The 20834-nt window shown below is 41.3% G+C and overlaps 1 protein-coding gene across 1 annotated transcript in view; it reads right to left on the reverse strand.

Moving 5' to 3' along the window:
* USH2A (usherin) overlaps positions 1-20834 on the reverse strand; it is a 576091-nt gene that overhangs the window by 37182 nt on the left and 518075 nt on the right. Inside the window, 1 exon segment of the mRNA XM_039883360.1 lies at positions 2380-2607. Within this exon segment, the coding sequence (XP_039739294.1) occupies positions 2380-2607 (228 nt within the window).

A 20834-nucleotide genomic window follows, 5' to 3' on the forward strand; every position in this document is an offset into this window, starting at 1 on the left:
CTACCTCACTTGCCCCTTCTCGGTCTCCTATGACGGTTCCTCCTCTCTTCTCGACCTCCAGATGTTTGTCTTCTCAGGGTTTGAGCCACCATGCTGGGTCATCTCTCATCATCTCTCATTATATTCTCTCCACAGCTCATCTCCTCCAGGCTTGTGGGTTTCAATCCCACCCGACTGCTAATCAATTCCAGATATGTCTATCTTAGTGAAGAACTCTCAAGGGGGTGCTAGACTTGAATCCCCAACTGCCAACTTGCCCCCTGAAACCTGAAGCTTGAGTCAATGACTCAAGGCCCAAACCCAGAAGTCATTCATGTTTCACATCCAATCCATTAACAAATCTTGTCATCTCCACCTTCTGAATGGATCTCCAACCCATTCACGACTCCCGCTCTAATTCAGGCCGCCAGCAATTCTATCCTGAATTCTTTAATAGCTTCCAAACTCTAATGGATTCCTTATAGTTCATTTTCTACAGAGCGGCCAGAGTGATTTTGAAAAGCATCAATTTGATCATGCTATTCCTTTGCCTAAATCTTTCGGTAATTTTTCGCTGCACTTAGAATCGATTCCAAACCCCTCACCACAGCCCACAGTCTGCCTGCCGCCCCCCTCCAAGCTCTTCCGTGCTGTCACCCCCCCTCCCAGCATCCCCCACACCGGCTTTCCTCCCTTCATGTGGAGACACCAAGTTCATTCCTGGCTTCGGGCCCTGCATTTGCTGTTCACTTTGTCTGGAACATTTTGCTCTCATAGCTTCACATGACTGACTCTGTCTTGTCATTCAGGGCTCAGCTCAAATGTCAACTCAATTCAAATGATCATCCATTCTGAAATAGCCTGAGCGGGCATAATTACATTATTCCGTTTAACTTTATTTATAGCATTCATCACTCTGAAATTCTCTTGTTTGTGGACTTTTCGTTTCTCTGTACTCCCACATGTGTGTACGCATACACACACACACACAATTAAGGACTGTGACAGCACGGACGTTGTCTGTCTGGTTCACTGCTGAATCAATGCCTGACACTTAGTAGAAGCTCAATAAATACGTGGTGAAATGTGAATGGAGGTAAAAGGAGGCCCCTAATGTCCACCATACCAGGAGGAGGCAGACACTGGGGCGGAAAACACTCGCTCCCAAAGATGGATGCTGTGATGGTGGGTGTGAGGGAGGAAACTGTCCCGTGACAGAGACTTGAGAGCTGTGGCTGGGATTTTAAGCCCATGGACCCTAAGGCTCAAGCCTCCTGTCCCAGAGCAGGGCAAGTCTGGCTCCATCGCAGACAGGCAGGCTGGTACAAAGCAGCCTGCTTCTGCTCCTTGTCCAGGCCTGGACTTCCACAGAGAGGCGGCCACTGTACCGAGCAGTGTGAGGTCTCTGCGGGGGCCACATGGATGGGCCTGGGCCTATGCGCTCCAGTGACGGTCCGAACGCCCTGCGGTGGGTGATCTCCTGCTGCCATCTCCCTCACGGGTTTTCAGAAAAGCTTCATCCAAAGTCGCAGCTTAGTCTTCTGTGAACTCATGAGGGTGTCTTTGACACTTTGAGGGCAGCAGTAAAGGAGAGGCAGAGTGTCTACAGAAGGTGCAGGCTGAGGAATCTGCAGCCCTGACCTCTAGAAGGCAGCTGATGAGGGTCTGAGGGGTGGTCCAGGATCTGAGAGGCAGAGGCGGTAGCAGACTGCTGAGGCACCATCACTCTTGGGGAGGAGGCACAGCAGAAAGGGAGACGAGGGCCGCCTTTCATGTGGGTGGTGGTCCACAGTATCACGACGTAGGCTCGTGACGGAAAGGCGGCCTCGTCTGTGCTCGCAGGCTGGTGAAGCCTGGGATCCCTGCGTGACATGGACAAGACTGCTTCTCACGGCCACATGTGGAGGTCGGGAGGTGGCAGACACCTGGGTCTTCCTGGCTTCTGCTTGGGGAACGCTGTTTAACGTGCAGAGTCGGCAAGGCTTCAGCAAGCAACTGAGGCAGGATAATGCCAGGGTCCATGAGAACACGGTCATTGCGAGTTCAGCTCTGGTGCGATTTCCTGGCTTCGCATCCCAGTTCGGTCATTCACAGCGTGGGCCCGGGCAGTCACTTAACCTTCACAGGGCTCATGAGGTGTATAGTGTGCCCACCTCGCATGGCTGGTGTGAGCGTTAAATGAGGTGATCTGGGGACAGCACTTAGCCGGGTGCTGCGTTCACAGGGAGCACAACGCGGGCGAGCTACTTTTCTCTGATCTATGAGTGCCTGGAGGAGCTATCAAGGGGAATTAGACAGGCTGTGAAGGGAGCTTTGCCACGGTGACCTGTTGGCATGCCAGGGCTCATCTGTTTACCTGGAGGGCACCAGACATGGTTTCATGTCCAGCGCAGGCCTTACCTTAATCACACCGTTGGTCCTCCGAGGCTCTGACCACTGCAGAAACAAGGCCCGGCCAGTCTCTTTCTGTTCCACCGTAAAGTTGCTCAGGCCACTTGGGGAAGATTCTGGGGTCTGAACTAGAGTCCAGGGGCTCGAAACTTCTCCTGCCTGGTTTGTGGCCACAACACCGATGCGATACGTCGTGAACGGTTCTAACCCAAACAGGTGGGCTTCATGGCTTGTGCCCTGTGAGAAAATTAACAGGTTAGTTTTCTTCTAGAAACCGGCTGGAAAGTCATTCTCTAAGACACATCAGAAATGGCAGCACTGATGTCACTGCGGTTTTTAATGATTAAGAAAACTTCATGGCTTTTTCTTATTCTTGGTACCTGGATATATTACCTAGTGTTGTATAATTTCAGACATACACACAAAGTGTGGATCAGATAGGGTCCTTGCCTTTTCAGACCTCGCAACCCGAAGGATGTGACGTATCACATAAAAAAATCTATGATGCCTCAGAGGTCAGTGCTGCATCCGGCTCGCAATGCACATCAGTGGAGATTTAACCTGAATGACATTAATTCTTTCGTGAATTCCCATGCTCTTTGGTTATACATAAGGCTCCCCATCTCCCTCATCTCCCTCTCATTCTCCTGGTGTGTATTTATGTCTTACAAATGCAATAAAATAAACACAAGACAACAGTAGCAACATGCCAACTGGACTATGAAGGCACAAATATCCTTAGAGAAGTCTAGTATTGATACAAATGTGAAAATATCGTCATTGTTAAAAATACCATAACTAAAACTATGAAATTTACCAAAAGTAATTGTTAGCTAGGCTTCTAGAATTTGGCCTTTCTTGATTTGAAAGAAAAGAGTAACAGAATTTTTTTTTTTTTTTTTCTGCTTGGAGAGCATCATGTAATATATTTTGTAGAACTTAACGGGAACTAAGAATCCTAATGTTCTGAATGAGCCCACGGTGCTCTTTCCTCATCTGGGCTGGATGGATACGTCTATTTACAGATAGGAATTATGTCTGCAGGTGAACCTGTAATGTGTGTACAGGTACGTACGTACGTACACACGCACACACACACGATACATTCTGTTGTGTACAATACCCTGTGGGTGGGAATGATCATGAGGAAGTTTTGACTGGTTTAATATGATATTTATGCTTAATGGTGTGTGGGGTCAACTTGGGTTTATTAAATGTTGAAATATGGCGATCGTCTTCTCTTCTCGGTGGGCACGGAAGGAGGGATGTGAGGTGGAAAAGAGGAAGGGGTGTCTGAGAGGGGGCACTCGAAAGCATCAGACAAAGTTATGTGGATGAAAATTCTCCTTAATGTGGGGGCATCTCAATCATTTTGAATAAAATCTAAAGCGAGGTGGCAAAATCAAACTGAACCATTTTCTAAAAAAATTGGTTAGATAAAACCAAAACATACACAGACATGATTTTAGACAGTTTCCTCACATTTTTGGTTATAAGTTTCAACTGTGCTAATGTTTCTTATTATGTGTTAAACACAAGCAGAGAAATATAATTTCCTTTACTTATCAATCACAAACTTGTAAAGTCAATTTTCCTGTTTCAATAAATGCCATTATGATATTACATGCTAACCTCCTGAAATCTTTTAATATTTAAACATTTGCTAAGCAACCAGACTCTGAAACAAATTTTGTTAATTTCTATTTTTTAAAATATTAAAAGTTAAGTCATAAATATTTAAAACTTATTTCTCTACAACATTGGATTGGTCGTTTAGATAAATATAGCGCAAAACTAGAATGGCCATAATGAATATTAAATCTGAGGATGTTACAAGTCCCGAGTACAAACACTCTTTTCTGATAAATGATTCCTTTTCTGTGGAAATAGGGCAAACGTCGGCAAGATTAATAATGCAAAAAAGGAAAATTCTTTGTTCAGAATATTCAGTAATAGATGCCAAAAAAGCACAAGCTCCAAAGCAAATAGCAATCACCTCAAACGGATTATATATAAAACAGGTAGGCTATTGGGGGACATTTAGAGATAGCTTTTTGTCATAAGAAACATGAAAAGCATGTGGACTATAAAGCAAAAACATATGTATGTTGTCAATAGCAGCACCTGCTCAATTACGGTTTATTTCAGAGCTGAGAATTCCATTCAGCCCCTAGATGGCAATACGATCAAACACTTTTGATAACATGAGTGCTTAATGATTAACAGGCAGCACTCAGTCATGGAGCACACTCCCGGCAACCATTAGAAAACTAACAAAACTGATTTCATTATAGATTCTTTTAATACACATTTATAGCGCAGATCCTTCAAAGCAGAAGTATTCGAAATGCCCTGGCCAGGAAATCTTCATCATCTAATATAGAAATAAGACCTGCAGATAGATCTCAAGTTGAAGTTCACGCCTGCCTGGCACAGAAATGTTTGGAGGTCTGCTCCTATGAAAGGAGGTCACGGTAGTTGTTTTGCCTAATTTCGTCTACTTCTCAAAAAAACTAGGAATGATCACATATTGTAAATGTAAAGGAAATGTAAAGGAGAATTTTTATATCATAAATTTATATTGAAGACAAGTTTCCCTATTGTGTTATTTTTTTATTTACGAAGAGCTACACACGCGCACACACACACATCCCTTAAATAAACCTGATTAAAAAGCCTTGCTTTTTGTCAATGTTTAGTAAAGTCCACGTTAAAAAAAAAAAAAAAGAAAAGAAAATTTTAAAATGACAAAACAACCATTAGCAGTTTATTCTTCAGCATTTTAGGAAATAATGTATATTATTCTCTCTAGAATGAATTTCCAATATCGAAGTTCACCCTTTTAGAATCCCGCTGTAAAATCTGGACATAGTCCACTCTGTGGATTGGGTGCGTCTGGTTTATTCAATTACTTGTTATTTTCCTTAAATGCAGAATATTTGCTAGAGCACTATGGATCTTAAATGTTTTGGATTCAATTTCTTTTTGGGGGGAAACGTGGCATTCTGTCCCACTGACTAGTAAAAGTCTTCACTAGGAATAATTTTACTTCTTTCCGCTCTTGTGCCCCGCGCTTTCTTCTTTCCCTATGGCACTGTCTTAATTTAATATGCTGACTTCTTTCTCTTCTTTGTCCGTATTTTGCTTGCTCTTTCCCTTCACTCTTCCATCCTGACCTCTGAGCTTCCCTTTGGTCTTTTTTTCTTTGCATGTCCACATTCAGATAAGGTCTATAATTCTATCTCTATCTCTATCTATCTATATAATTCTAGAAGTATACTAATTACTTTTGTCAGGTAGCAAATGAAAAGAATGACTCAACAAAGAAAAACGCGAATAATCTATTCCCCTCAGTCTAACCTTTCCAATGAGACTTAGCCTTTCTCTTTCCTTTTTAACTTATGTGCATAAGGGTCAGAGTCTGGATACAAATCGACATGTCCTTTTATGAGACATAAAGACGAGACTCTCTGGAACACTCTGCCAGTTGAGGTTCCGCTGGCAATTTGAACTACATTGTTACCTCTCAACTCTGCTCCTGGCGGCCCGTGAAACTACCTGGAGTCTTCAGCTGTATCACAATTTTACACCAGCTCCTCTGATCGTTTTTGACGACTTGAAGTGCTCCAAAGGTGGCCATGGGGTCAATAGGTTTATGTAGGCTGAAAATGATCAAAAATTACCATTGATCTGTAGCTGTCAATAAAAGGCAATGTGGGAAGACTCCCCGCACAAATGTTTAAACTGCACGAAGCAACCTAACTTTGTCATCTTTGCGTCTATCGATCTGAAGATCCAGCCGTTTCCAGAACTCTCTCTCTGGTCTTTGAGATGCGTCTCCACCGGACCCACTTCACCTCGGCCCTTCGGAATCTTCCTCCCTCGCTCCTGTGGGCGGACGCCAGCAGTGATGCACAGGCTTGGCTGCACTCATCAGCAGCGTGTTTCCTGCGCCCACTACGTCGTAGAAAGGGCTCGTCTTCCTGGCCACCAATGACTTCATTCCCAGATGATGCGGTTTCTTCCATCATTTTAAAATGGTTGACTTTTGGCTTATAAATCCTGACCTGATAGCAGGGTTCCTTTCCCTCCTGAGTGCCCATGAGTGCCGAGACCTAGAGAGTACGTCACGTCGAAAGTTTGCTGTTTTACACAGAGAGAACTTCAGAGGAATCTATGTTTAAATATATCAACTTTTGTCTTCTTTAGTGGAACCATTGAGATGCTGCTGCTTGCTTTATCGTAAGTTATAGTTCGCCTTGTCATTATGATAAAATTAAAGAATGGCTAGAGGCAGGTTTCTGGTTTAGATTACAAATAAAACGTGAGAAGTAGGAAAAGACCTCATTTAGCATTACCAAAAAGTTATGGCTTTGGCCAGTGTGCATCCAGCCAATCGGATGGCTTTTATACATTTTAATGTTGACAAATCAACACAAAATCTTTCTCGAGATTCCTGAAAGTCTGATGAGGTGAGGCACAGGTTTTGTAGGGCTGTTTTCCTTTTCCTTTATAAAGCTGATTTTTGAGTTCTCCAAAGTTTGGTCAATATATTTATATCTAGTACTGATTTTGTAAAAAATCAAATCAGTCTTGACACTGAAATGATCTCTTTATTACCCAGAGCCAAATGTCAACCTTGAACACTTATCCACGGTTATTTAATATTAGACTTCCAACACGGTTACTTCCAACACGTCAACAGAGAAAATTTCCACGGATTCTGCATGCACACTGACTTTTCCAGGGCCATCTGTGCCCCGGCTAGGGGACAAAGACGACATTTTTGATGGCACACGAATACATACAAAGTTGCTCCAGAATCAAAGATTGACTCACGACACAAGAAAGGTAGAAGAAGATGCCCTTTAGAATCATGGCTTATCATTTTATGTCCATGAAAACTGTGTGCAGGCTGCTTGGCATCACCAAGCGACAGAGCTGCCAAAATGGTCGGTGCAAACGGGCTGTATTGTTGGTCAGCAGCTCCATGAATTTTTTTTTTTTTTTACTTACACTTTTGAGCCTGTGGTATGTACAAGATTCTGTGATGTTACTACGGGACATACCAGATGGATAACATGCTCCTGACTTTTAGGAGTTTACGATCTAACAGAGCAGGTCGAGAGAGAATGGATGTGGCCAGCTTGGAGTGTGATGAGCGCTATAACTGAGCACCCAGGAAATGCGGAGGGGCTACTGCTGACTGGGAAGCGGGGAGGTGAGATGCCGGGGAAGGCTTGATTGGGAAGTGGCCTCTGACAGAGGTCAGGAAGGGGCAGAGTTTGAGTAGATGGACATAGGTGAGGGCTTGGAAGAAAGACCAGAAGAGAGTGCAGGATCTATTTGGGAAAGAGCTTAGGAGTGAATGTAGCTGCAGTTACATGAATTAAGGCTAGAAAGAGATCAGTGGTGAGACTGGACAGGACTGTGAATTTTACCCTAAAATTTTTATACTACATTTGTTAAAAAACAATGAACAAAAATTAGGCAAAGATTTTAAGAATCTATTATGTGTAAAGAGCTTTACAACGCAATTTGAAGGAATAATGGAAGAACTTCAATGTTTTACCCTATTGCAGTGTAGGTCAAGGTCAGAGACTGATGAAACAAACAAACAAAAATCTGCAAAGAATTAATTCATTTGATTATTTTTCAGCCAACAAGTATAGATTCCCATATAGAGAGGGTAATAGAATTTTCTTAGATTTAAAGTATCTTCATTGAATGTTTGCTCAATTTCAAAATCTGTAATTATCCTTTAGGTAATTACAAGTATTTGCTTTTTCATCACCGTCAAGGTGGGGATACCACTAAACCGAATTAAAGTCAATTATACTGTCCTCTGTCCCCATCCACTATCAGAATCACACTACTTGGACTGTGTGTTCTCCTGGTAGTGGGGCCATGTCTGTGTGGAGCCTTGTCCCCGTTCCTTATACCTATCCGACAGCTGGAGGGCAGTGGGAAAAGGTTAGGGATGCTATTCGTGACTGCGAAATAGAATGAAGATAATTCAAAGGTACACACAAGGGATAAAGCATTCCCAGCGCTGGGCTCCACCCAATGTTAGAAGACTTGATTTAGAAGATTTCCGCAAAGTATAAATGCATATCCTCACTTCAAGTAATTATGATACGCATAATTACAACTGACTAGTCAGAGGCCATGTGTTCTAACAGTTGTAAATTTCAAACATAAAATGTTCACTTTGGAGCATTCGCGTGTTACTACTGTGCGTACTTTTGTGTCTTTACTCTCACGAATATCTCCATTCAGAAAAGAAGAATGATATGTGAAAAGGGGGGTTATTTTTTTCTTTCACTGGAGTACATCGTTCATTTTGTCATGGGGAGGGGGTCAATGGGAAAAGAAGGTTCAAGTCACAGACATTTTCTTTATAGAAAAATGGTCTCTATCAATTTAATCTATAAAGCAAAAGCTAGAATCCTTGCAAAATGAACGATGATGACTCAGTTACCATAAAAACATTGCGGAATGAAAGAATGGTTTCGAAATGACTCATTTTTCAAAGGAGAAGAGGGAAAAAATTAAATTTGTGATAATTAAATTTAAAGGTGGCAGATCAGTCACACTAACTATTAAAAAGCAGTACTTCTATCAAAATTAAGAATGTGCATTCTCTGTGACCCAGCAGTTTCACTCCGGCAATTTATTTTCTGGTGATACCAGTAAAACCATCCTAAACTACATTGAGCAGAATCTCATTCCAGCCATAGTCTTGTATTTGTTCGATCCTTGGTTGAACACGTATTTATTGAGGGACTCGTACTGCTGTTTCCTCCTCCTGCAGCTCACTTAACCCACAAGTCTTCAGCGGTGAGCTCGGCTCATCTTCCCACTGCGACCTGCCCACTTCCCTCTTCCTCCTCCCATGGTGATACTCTCTTACCTTGCTCTCTCTTTTGTGTCTTTTCCAAAGCACTCATCACTCATTTCCGATACAGCATATAATGTATTTGATATTAAGATGATTATTTATTGTCTGTATCTCTTTACTAGAATGTCAGCTTCACTGGGGCAGGGGCTCCATCCCAAGTGTTTTTTAATTGTGCCCAGTATAGAGTAAGGGCTCAAAAAAGATTCATGTGGCCAATGCGTATGGACAGAATTTAAAATGAGAAGGGTGCTCTGTGTGTGTGTGTGTGAGGGGGTTCTAGGAAGGGAGTGAGGAGAGAAGGCCCAGGACCAAGCTCAGGTTATACTGGGCAGCAGGAAAACATGAAGACTTTTCTGATAATAAATGTCAAAATGTGCGTAAAATGGTGATTCTATAAAAATAGAAAAAAAATTAACAAATGTACTCGATGACAGATCGATCAGCTTTAAAATGAAATACATAATGCAGAACCCAGAATCGGTCCCTGCTCCAAAAAGGCCCAGGACCAGAGAGTTTTACCAGTGAAGATTTTTGCTATTGTTTTTAATAAAATCTGTGAATGACAGATAATTAAGATTATATACAAACTATTCCAGAAAATAGGTAAAATGGGCCAGATACCAAACTCTATATATGATGTTAGGATAATATCAAAATTGGATAAGAACAGAAGAAAAGTATGTTATTTACCAAAATCACTTAAGATTAGGTGAAAAAGTCATGAAATAAGCAAATAGCAGGTGACAGTATATTTAAGAGATGTCATGAGTAGGAAGGATTGAGCCCTTAGAAAAGTTGATTTACATATGACCATCTTAATAGAATAAAATCCAACACTCAATCATGATAAAGTCTCTTAGCCTAGTGAAACAAGAATTATCCTTAATCTGACAGACAGCATTTACTAAAATCATACAGTAAACTGTATTTAATGATAAAGCCTTAGAAATATTCCCATTAATATAATAATCAAGTAAGACACAATGTCTTCTATTCGTCACTGTACTGGTAATCCTCAGCAATTTACCCCCCTCCAAAAAAAAAAAGAGGTATAATGATCCTAACAGGGATTATTAGTGCTCATCAAATATTTCTTTTCCACATTTACCGACTTCCCTGCCCCTTACCGGGGTTACATGACTAATCCTTGTCAATGACTAATCCTTGTCAATGGGACGCAGAGAGAAGTGACGTTAGTCTTTTTCATCCCCTTCATCCCTGGATCTTATAAACATCTTACAGAAGCTCTTCCCCATCATGGTCTGGCATTCACATAAGGTGCAGAAGACCAGCCAAACCCACTAGTGTTTTCCCTACCTTTACTGTGTTAAGCACTAATACTTGGAGTTCTATTTGTTACCACCGCATATCATAGCCTAGCCTGACTAATACAAGGTATACGTATTTGGAAGAATTGGAAATATGATCCCTGACTACTTGAAAAGTCTGAAGCATCTAAAACTAAATTATCATAGAGTTAGGATCAGACCTAGAAACTAATCAGATTTTTCAATAAGACATAGGACATCCAGATTCTGAAACTTATGATCTATAGTCACGGGGAAGGTCAGAAATGGAGCAGTCTATAGTCTAGTCAAGAAAGTTTACACACAGGGAACAGAAACTCAGTTCGACTGGTTTAAGGAGAAAGAGAAAGCAAAAGGGCAGAATCCAAGCATCTGAAATACGACTTTGGCTCTTAGAAGTGGGAAACCTGTCAGAACTCAGAGATCCTCTTCCCTCTCTGGGGCCCGCATGCTGTTTCTGTCTTGTCTTCCTCTTAACTTGCTTTACTTCCTTCCTTACGGCTCGGCATGGCTGCCAGTTCCCAGTCGAAGTAACCTGACAGCACGAGCACCACCTGAGCACCGTCTCCGTGCGTCTTCACAAAGCGACGACCTGAGTGGCCTTTAGCTGGCGGTGGCTTCACTGGCCTTGGGGCGGCCGTTGCTGAGGAGGGGTCCAACAGTAGAGACCTGTGCCCCCAGGTTTCCTCTCTCGGCATCGACCTCGGGGAGAGGACGCGCGGTCGTCCTGAGTGAGCACTCCCAGTGAAGGCCATGTTTCTGATGACAGATGCCAGCGCGGCTGAGGATCACCTCTGACCGTCCGGGAGGACCTCTCCTCTGGGCCAGGCTGGGCACAGATCGGATTCACCCCTGTCTCTTGGATCGGAAGTAGTCAGGAGGCCTATACTTCAAATCAGTGTTGCAGAATCACGTGATTTATTGATAAAAGCTGAGAGTCAGGCCCGTCACAGTCCTTCGAGCTGCTTCTATTTTCTGTAACCTTGCTTCTGCTTTCACAGGAAGGTCCCGTGTCCTGAGTTCAGTTGGTTTTTCCCCGTTCCTGTTCACTCAGCTTCAAGGAGAGGTAATCATGGTGCTTTCACTTAGAAAAGGTTAATTTCCAGCCTCCGAACTCGTGAGTGTGTTCCGGCATCGCGTACCTATTCCCCTAGATCTTGCTTCATTGCCATGGTCAAGGGAAAGACTCCAGCCCCAATTTGCTGAGCCTGCAAGTCAGAGAACGCGTAGCTGGGGTCTGGTCAGGAAGCACTTGTGCTTGGGGCTGCCGGTCCTTGTGAGCAAGAGTTCCTGAGCCTCGCCGGAATGTCCTCTGCCACGCCAGGCTCCACCCTGTCCCTTTACATTTTGTGCTCCAGCCCCGCAGCTTGGGGTGGATATGGCGCTCTTCAGGAGGCCTTGCTTTTGCTCACATTCCCCTCTGCTCAGAATGCCCTTCCGTGAATGGCAATTACTGTCCACCCTTTAAGACACAAAATGAATGTCATCTGCATTGGGAAGAGTTTATTGACTCCTCAGGCAGTTACTGGCCCCCCTCTCTGCTCTTTATACTGCTCATGGCATTTTTACAGGGCACGATGGTGACCTATCCTTCTGCCTTTTCTCACCTCTCGGCCTTGAACTCTTAGAGGACAGGGACTGAAGACACCAAACGTGTTTGGCACCATGTGGGTGTTCGATGGAGGTCTGCCAAATGCATAAATTACCTTTTATTAAAATTTATTTTATTTTTAATAAATTCATGATTTTATTGGCAATATGTTAGCTATTAAAAAATATATTTGTCATGGAATAAACCTTATCTCTTTGAATCCAGGATTCCATTTACTTCAGGACACATGGTTATTTCACGCATCCCGAAGAAAGAAAGAAAAAAGGGTTTCCAATTGAATGAAGTCACGATGCTTTTTCATCCCTTAGAATTATCTTATATTTGTAGAAAGACAACTTTAGAATTGGATGGGATAGTTTTTTTTTTTAAATTGTATATTAAGCTCTGTTTCTATGTCTTTCTGCATATTTGATAATTTTTCATTTTAATGCCAAATCATTGTGTAATCTTTGTGAAGACATTTTAAGTGGCAATTAAACTCAACGTGTGTACTACCAACAGCACACACAACTCAGCTGAAGAGACGAGAGTGTGAACGGCACTGATTGAGTTTGAGCAGGCACAGGAAATGACAAGTGAGGTGACAACTGCCACCTACAGGGATTGTAAGATTGTTAGATGCACATGAGTCCAGAGATGGAGCTCATCATAAATATCAATGAGATTTCTGTTCTCTGGCTTCTGAGTACCCTTCCTGAGTGGAAGAGGGTATCCTGTGGTAAAACTCCACTTCATAGCTTCTGGTCTAGTTACTTTAGCAAAACGAACTGACTTGTTCTTGGAGACAAGAGTGAGACCAGAAGCTAACGCTGGCCTAGTTAGTGGGCAGCTGAAACGCACCGCCACCCTGGCGATGCTGGGACCCGCAGTGGCACAAGGCAAAAACCAGACCTGGGAACTCACAAAAGGTGTTGTGAGGAAGGCGACAAAGAGAACATATCGGGACTGTGGCTGCTGCATGCGAACACATAAATGTCCTGAAAGACACGTCTGACCATTACAGCAGGGACATCAAGCTGCTGCTTTCACAGTTATTCTCAGCATATGTTCTTTCTGTGTTTAACTCTTTTCATAAAGAGCTTCTCAAAGGTTAAAACAGCGAGTGCTTACTATGTGGCAGGTCCTTTCCAAGTACTTTATACATATTAAATTGTTTAATCCTTAAAACAACCTCATGAGAGAAGACACTGTAATCCCTCCCAATTTTCAGATCAGGAAATGGATGTAAAGATAGTTGAAGCAAACTGTCCACAGTCATGCCATCGCAAGGGGCAGAATCAGGGTTTAAGTGGTAGTATTTTGACTGGACTCTGTGCTCATAAGCTGGAAGGTATGCTTCAATGGCATCAGATCCTGCTCATCATCGCCACTAGAGCCACCAGACTCTGGAAGGTAGAAGGCAGCCTATGGCATTTGTTTGTTTGTTTGTTTGTTTGTTTGTTTGTATATAGACAGCATTTCACTTCTTCCTCTCTGGGAACCAGGAAAAGTTCCCTGTGCTCTCTGACCTAAGCTTGCTTCCTCTTCTACTTTATGGGGAGTCAGGACGAATGATAATCTCAAGAGAAAAAGAAGAATTGCTTTTGAAATAAACACTACCCCAACAGTTTGCCTATAAGTCGGGAAGAGCAGACACTATGAGACTAAGAAAATGATGACACGTAAGGCTCAGAGACATTGCAAAGACAGACCACTGATGAACTTCCACATTCGTCTACATCAGGCCCCTAAGGGGTTAACTGGTTACCAACAACCCAGGGGTTTAGGTAGATGTCGGTGGCACACACAAGCAGTTGCAGTGTGATATTGAGTTGTTGCTTTGAAAACATTTTAATATAATAGGATTTAAATTTTCCCCTTTTCTTTGGATTTTTCGGTTAATATTAGAATTAAATTAAAGCATTAAGTCAACCAGCTTAGTGCAAAGCAAATTATGTCAGGTTCAGCATTGAAGGCTTCACTATGGAACATCTATTGACTCAAGCTTATTAGCTTGTAAATCCTCTAGTTTTAGATTATGATCTATTGATTATCTGCGTTTATTTGCATTCTAAATGAATAAACAAAAAGAAAGGATCGCGGTTCAGTCATTACACCTTAAGAGAAAATGTACTTAAGCTAAGCATACTTAGTTGAAAATAAAAATAGCTTTTATTTGTTTTGAAAGCTAGAATTTGAAGTTCTTATTTTCATTTAGGTAAATCGAAGATTGTTTTGAGTTTTCCATAATCATTTCTATTAGACATTTGGGCAAAAAAATAAAAAAAATTCCCCACTGAGGATAGAAAGTGTGCTTTAGTTTGGCATTCTGAATGCAATATTAAAATCATTCAAACATCTATTATTTTTCTTGGCTTTTTTTAGCAAAAACGATCTCTTCGATATGCAAGAGACGCCCTGCGACTTAATGTCTGGGGAATGAGGCAACTTTTGAGAGTCCAGATGCTTTAATCCAAAAGCAGTCACCTTAGAATCAGAACACCTGAGTTCAAGTTTTGGCTGTCACTCACATGAGGACCTCAGGCAGATGACCTATTTTTTCTGTCTTGGTTTCTAACAGTTTATACCTTCTCATACACTTCTGTGTGGATTAAGCCAGATGACCTCTCTGAAAGGGCCTGGCACACAGTGGGCACTCAAGACAAGTGCTCTGAGTCAGGTCCTTGTGGCTGGAAGCAGCTAAGGGGACACGGGAGTCCCTTGACTTCAAAGGGCATTTGTTTAAGTTCAATTTTATGCTTGGTTTTAAGCTGTCAGTCAAGAAAAAGTACTGAGATTGGTTTACGGTCTGAGGGTCCAATCCACAGTCAACTATTCATTTCGCGTTTTTTTTTTTTTTTCCCCAGGATGGCGAAAGACACTGAGGGGATTGGAAAAGAAGCAAAAGTGCGCAAATCCTGAAGTTCAGGGACCGCGACCCATTAGGAATGCGAGACTCACATTCACGAAACCAATGCAAAACCACTCGGAAACTGGCACTAAGGTATATATGTAAAAGTCATTGTCACGAAGACTTCACAGTCATGGATGCCACAGAAAGGATGAGCTTTAAACATCGATCTTTATGCAATGCACTGGATATATGTGATAGGAGAGTAGCATCCTATCATTCAGTGCAAAATTTAAGCAATTAAAACAAATTTAAAACTCATAAAATCTCAGAGTCAGGAGGGAATTTATGGTTAGCGATCTGACCTTTAAAGATAGAAATCCCCAGAAGACAGTGGGTGGAAAGGCAGGGAGAGGAGGTAATCTTTGAAATGCAGAACTAAAGACCAACTTGCCAGAGTTTTCTACACCGGGCTTGAGACTCTGAAATCTGCTGAGATTTAGCAGAGAAAAGCTTCGATAATGATTTCACTGAATGGAAAGTAAAAAACTGGTACCTTGCTATCTGGATTACTCTCTAGGCAAGAAAACAAACTACAAACAAACAAACAGACCACCCAAAAACAAACAAAAAACCCAAGCAAAAAAACAGACTGGTGGCTGGAGTGATGGACAAGATAAATAAGGACGCTTCTGCGGATACACCTGTTACACAATAGAGGTTGGCAAGCTTAGGTGTGCGCCTGGGATTCCTTCCCCAGTTTGCCAGGTAATGGAAGATCACTTCAAGCTGACGAAGGCAAGACCACCAAAAAGTCCGATCCTTCAGGAGTGAGTTTGGTTGATCTCATCAGCCTAATAACCCCAACTCATTAGAGAGATCAGAGAGGGAAGTCATAAATATCATCACTGGCTTTATGCTCAATCACAGAAATAAATACTCTAGAAAATATTTTCTGTTTTTTGTTATGTTACGTGTATAAATATCCATGCTCTTCTTTTGGTCCACTATTGTATGTAGGATGTGTTGGGATGGTTACATTTACTTTTAATTTTCAAGTAATAGTCAAAATGGAATTACGAAAAAAGCCAGAGAAAGACTGGGGACATTATTAAGAGCTCTTTGGGCTTGAAGTTGGTTCTAATAAGAGAAAGAGACTTATCTTTATTTTGCAAGGAATGATTCCTATTCTGGTTAATCTGGAATATGGGGACATTTTAGAAGAATACGAGGAAGGAAATGAAGGATAATAACTAGGGGATGGGCTGGCTTCAAGGAAGACTTAAAGTTTATGGGCCCAAAGAATGGATTTAAAAACTGGGCAAACGTTTCTGTTCCACAATTCATCTGATGGCTGAGCCTCTCATCCCCAGAGCAATGAACCATTTCTGTCAAAGGGATGTCAGTGGTTGAACATGACCTTTAGCGTCCTAGGGTGAAGCTCAGTGCACATGCTGATGGGTCCTGGGAGTCAAGTGAACTATCCAGGGACCAAACCAAGACTCCAAAAGCCCAGCATCTGAGTATACATCTACGATCCTGACCCGAAAGTTTCCTCGTGGGTAACTGTATTGTTTGCTCTTTTTCCCCTTCAAATCTCTGCACAAATGTCACCTGCTTGTGAGGCCTTCCCTGGCCTCCCTACGTTAAATAGCACCCTTCCTGTCCCAATAGACCAGCAGCCCCCACTCCACGACTGGCCAACACAGCACCTGATACCTCATCTGTGATTTATTTTTCTCCATTGCCCCCCAATTATTTATAAATATATAAAATATGTGTATGTATATTACATGTTACTTATATTACTATTATATTATTGTGTCATACATGTATTAGTATATATACTAATACATATTTATATTATCTTATCCACTATATAGTATGATATATGATATATAGCATAATATATAATATAGAGTATATACATATATAATATAGAATATATACTATACTATATAGTATAATATATGTCAAACTATATATAGTAATGTGTATATATTACTTATCTTGTTTATGGTTGTCTAGAATAAAAGCTTCAAGAAGGGAGGAATTTTTGTCTGGCTTATCCACTGCTATATTCTCAGTTGGCATATATTAGGTGTGTATCAATTAGATGAGTGAATGAATGAATGAATAAATTATGAATTAGCCCTTGGAAAGGGAAGAATGGGAGTTTTACAACATGGAGGAGCTGGAAATACTTATCTCTCTTATTTATTTGCTGTTAGCAGACAGGGATATATTACAGTGTATGGTTCCATGCTAAGTGGGTTTATGGATTATATTACATTGTTTGAACTAGACTGTCCTTGAAAACATGGGTGACTTTCATGATTCCCAAAAGTATTAAAATCTATGACTCAAATGCAATACTAATAATATGTACGCAAATGAAGAACAAGTAAATGGCCAGGCTGATAATTCTTACTAATGATACAAGTTTTTTATCAGCCACAATATGAGGTAAAAACACTAATAGTCCAATCACATTTGACCAGAAGTTGACAAAATAAAATTGTAATTCTCAAGGATACTACTTAGAAAATAGACTGACATTTGATTTTATTAATGATGAATTTTTCAATAAATGTGTACCATGCTTTGAGATACTAGCTAATAGCAGTAGCTCATAATTAGTCATATATTCTATTGATGACTTTATCCACATCTACTCCTTTTTAAATTCCTCTTTTTATAGTGTAAATAATGTTTTTCACTAGTGCATATTTTATAATTTATAAATAAGTAAATATAAATATCACAGGGATGTGTGCTCCAAAAGTTATTAATTATCAAAGTGCAGATTCTGAAAAGGCTAGCCTATAGTAAAACTATTATTAAGAAAAACAGAACGAAACATTTACCTCTCTGAAAAATAAAATAGAATCCGATCACTAGTTTATCATGCATAAACTTCTAAAATAAGAACAAGTAACTCACTGAGATTGTTATCTTGTAACGAACAAATTCCAATAATACTTTTTGGAAGATAAAGGCTTAAAGATAATTTGTAAAACAACAAACAGCAACAACAACAACAACAAAAACCTCATCCCACTGACTAATTTCCCAGTGGGACGTGTGGACTATTATTGATAAAAATGATACTGATGGTCATTGCTCAGATGACACTTTGAAGAATACAGTTGGAGACAAAAGCCCTATAAAATGTTCGTGTCACAAAATTACACTAACCCTGTATTTTGCACTTGGGCGGTTTTAACCAGTTATACTGTTGCATTTATTTTATTAGTTCATTTATTTCTCAGGTTGAATGATTCGATTTAAATTCTGTGAAGCTTAAAAACTAGAGTGAAGAAGACCAATGCAAATATAAGTGGGTTTGGCACGGTATAAAAATATTGACACTACCTCTCGCTGCCGTGTTACTTACAAGATTGCAAGTAATCAGTTAGACTGCAAAAGGGACTGCCTGGGAGGGAAGCAGGGAGACAGCACACAGGGCATCCCCAGCCAGGGAAGTGATGTTCAGTTATCACAGGGACTGTCATCTTAACAACTGTGCAAGTGCATCCTTCACGGCGGGCGACTAGAAACAGATGAAGAGGAGCTGAAAAATGGAAGAATTTTCCTTGTCTCACGTCTCTCTGATAACTAGGCAGACTACAGAGCATGAAAGATGAGGGCTGCCCAATTCAAACCAGAGCACGTAGTCACCATCTGGGCATTCTGAAAGTAGGACACATGAAATGCTCAGATGTATCCCCCAACAGGGTGCAATAAGACAGCAGTAAAAAGAAAACCACAGTGAACTATGGCCACTTCCACACTTGCAATTATTCTAGCACAAGAAGAGGCAAGGATTTTCCAGGAAACTTTGCTGAGGTGCATCTTAACGGCTCACACGTTTGGTGCATAGACGGCTTCCGTTTCTTAGCAGCCACATATGGTATGTAGACATATCCAGCAAAGGGCACCCTCCTCATGGAGAGACGGGGGTCAGACCCTTCTCCATGGAGTGGTCAGTTTTAAGGGCACACACCCTGCAATAATCACCGCTTTCAGAAACAGTCCCCGCTGAAACAAATATGGACTTTTAAAACAATACTGTTGGTTTTCAAAGGTGTACCCAATTGAGCTGTTTCTTTTAGATATTGCCAAATGTGGACCCTTAATTTTCTGGGCAAGAATTACTAAGCTGTTCAAAAGTTAGGAACAAAGAACATCAACACTGTATTTTTGGATCTCTGAAGGTGAGAATTCAGAATTTATTATTTCTGGAAACCTCTACCAGCTCCTACAGATCCTCAAGGCATGAGGATGAGTCAATGCTGCACCAGTTAAAAAACCCTCGAACCCTCACTCTCCTAGTTTATTCTTCTGAGGTACGTTTTACAATAAGAGGGAGAGAAAACACGATTTATAGGAATATGTGTCACATCTATAGAAGCATATAATCTTTGGCCACAAAACGAAAATGCATAAGTTAATATGCTTAACACATATATTTTAATGGAATTTTAATTATATAAACATATAATTGCTTAAGTTCTTTCATATTTGAAAAACAAGTATTCAAAAGATCAAATAAATCCACGGGCTTCTCATTTGCTGGGTTGATGGCTAGAGAGGCTACAAAACAGCATTGCTTCTTGTAAAAAGAGGCATCAAAACATCCTAATGAAACTGATAATTGCTGAAAGTAATTTCAGGCTGTCTTTGTGTCTTAGGAAGGAAAGAAACTCTAAGGAAGTGCAGATGAGAGCACTAGAGAGAACATGGCACAGAAAGAAACATCAGAATCTTCCCAATTAAATTTCTTTGCTTCCAGATGAATCTCCAGATGGATTCAAGAGAAAAAATTCCTCCATATTTTTTTCTGAAATTCTTCTCCCTTTTTTTGTTTGTTTGTCTCTCTTTGTGCATCACTTTTTATTCTGCTCCTTGAATTCTCATTAGCCAATCGAACCATTCGATTTATCCTGCCTATTTTTTAATGAATAAATAGCATATACTGTTAATTGGCCGCCTGGGGTTCAAAGAGAGGAAATACAGAGTTGACGTCTGAACACTGTCATGTGCTGACAACATACTGACCACACTCTGTTTCACAAGATTTAACATCAAGCTTCCTTGCTGCACCCGCATCCTCTCCCCTCGCTCCAGTCCTTGACCGTCTGTCTGTGAGACTAATATAATTTTTTTTAAAGTGATTTATTTCTAACAGATGTGATCATCCAGCCACAGGGACCTGGATGCACGATGCCCCTAACAACTTTAATTTCTGGATATAATAAGCATATATTCCACTAATAAATAATTATCACTCTGTTAAGGAAAAGATGCCGAGGTGTGGGGTGCACTGGCCAGGTAATTCTGGGCTGAAGGGACAAGACGATGGGGTCTCGTGAGGCCCTAGCTCTGCTCAGCCTGAATGTGCAAACGATTGCATTTCTAGAACATGGTAGGTGATGGAGGAAGAAAATCAGGCACGGTTTAATGCACACGGCAATATTTAGAAAGCCAATTTTAGGTATACATTAAGTTTCTTATAAACCAGAAATTCCACAAGACTGGGTAAGAAAAGATGGCAGCATAGGTTCTGGTGTGGAGCGACGTGCACAGGACAGTTTCAGTGAGAGAGGGATGTGCCCTTCTCTCCCCCAGTTCTTTAAGAGGCTCCTGTGGCATCACAAGGGCAGGTCCTGGACACTTGTCCATATCACCGTGGCCACACTTATGGCTCAGTTTTTGAATGCTGGTGCTGTGGCCCCAGGCAGTGCCACTCAGCCAGTGATGACATCACAGGTTTGCCTGCTGGGGTTCCAGTCACGATCCAGCAGTGGCCTC

Source organism: Pteropus medius, unplaced genomic scaffold (genome assembly GCF_902729225.1).
Source record: "Pteropus medius unplaced genomic scaffold, Ma_sr-lr_union100, whole genome shotgun sequence".
Lineage (NCBI taxonomy): Eukaryota > Metazoa > Chordata > Mammalia > Chiroptera > Pteropodidae > Pteropus > Pteropus medius.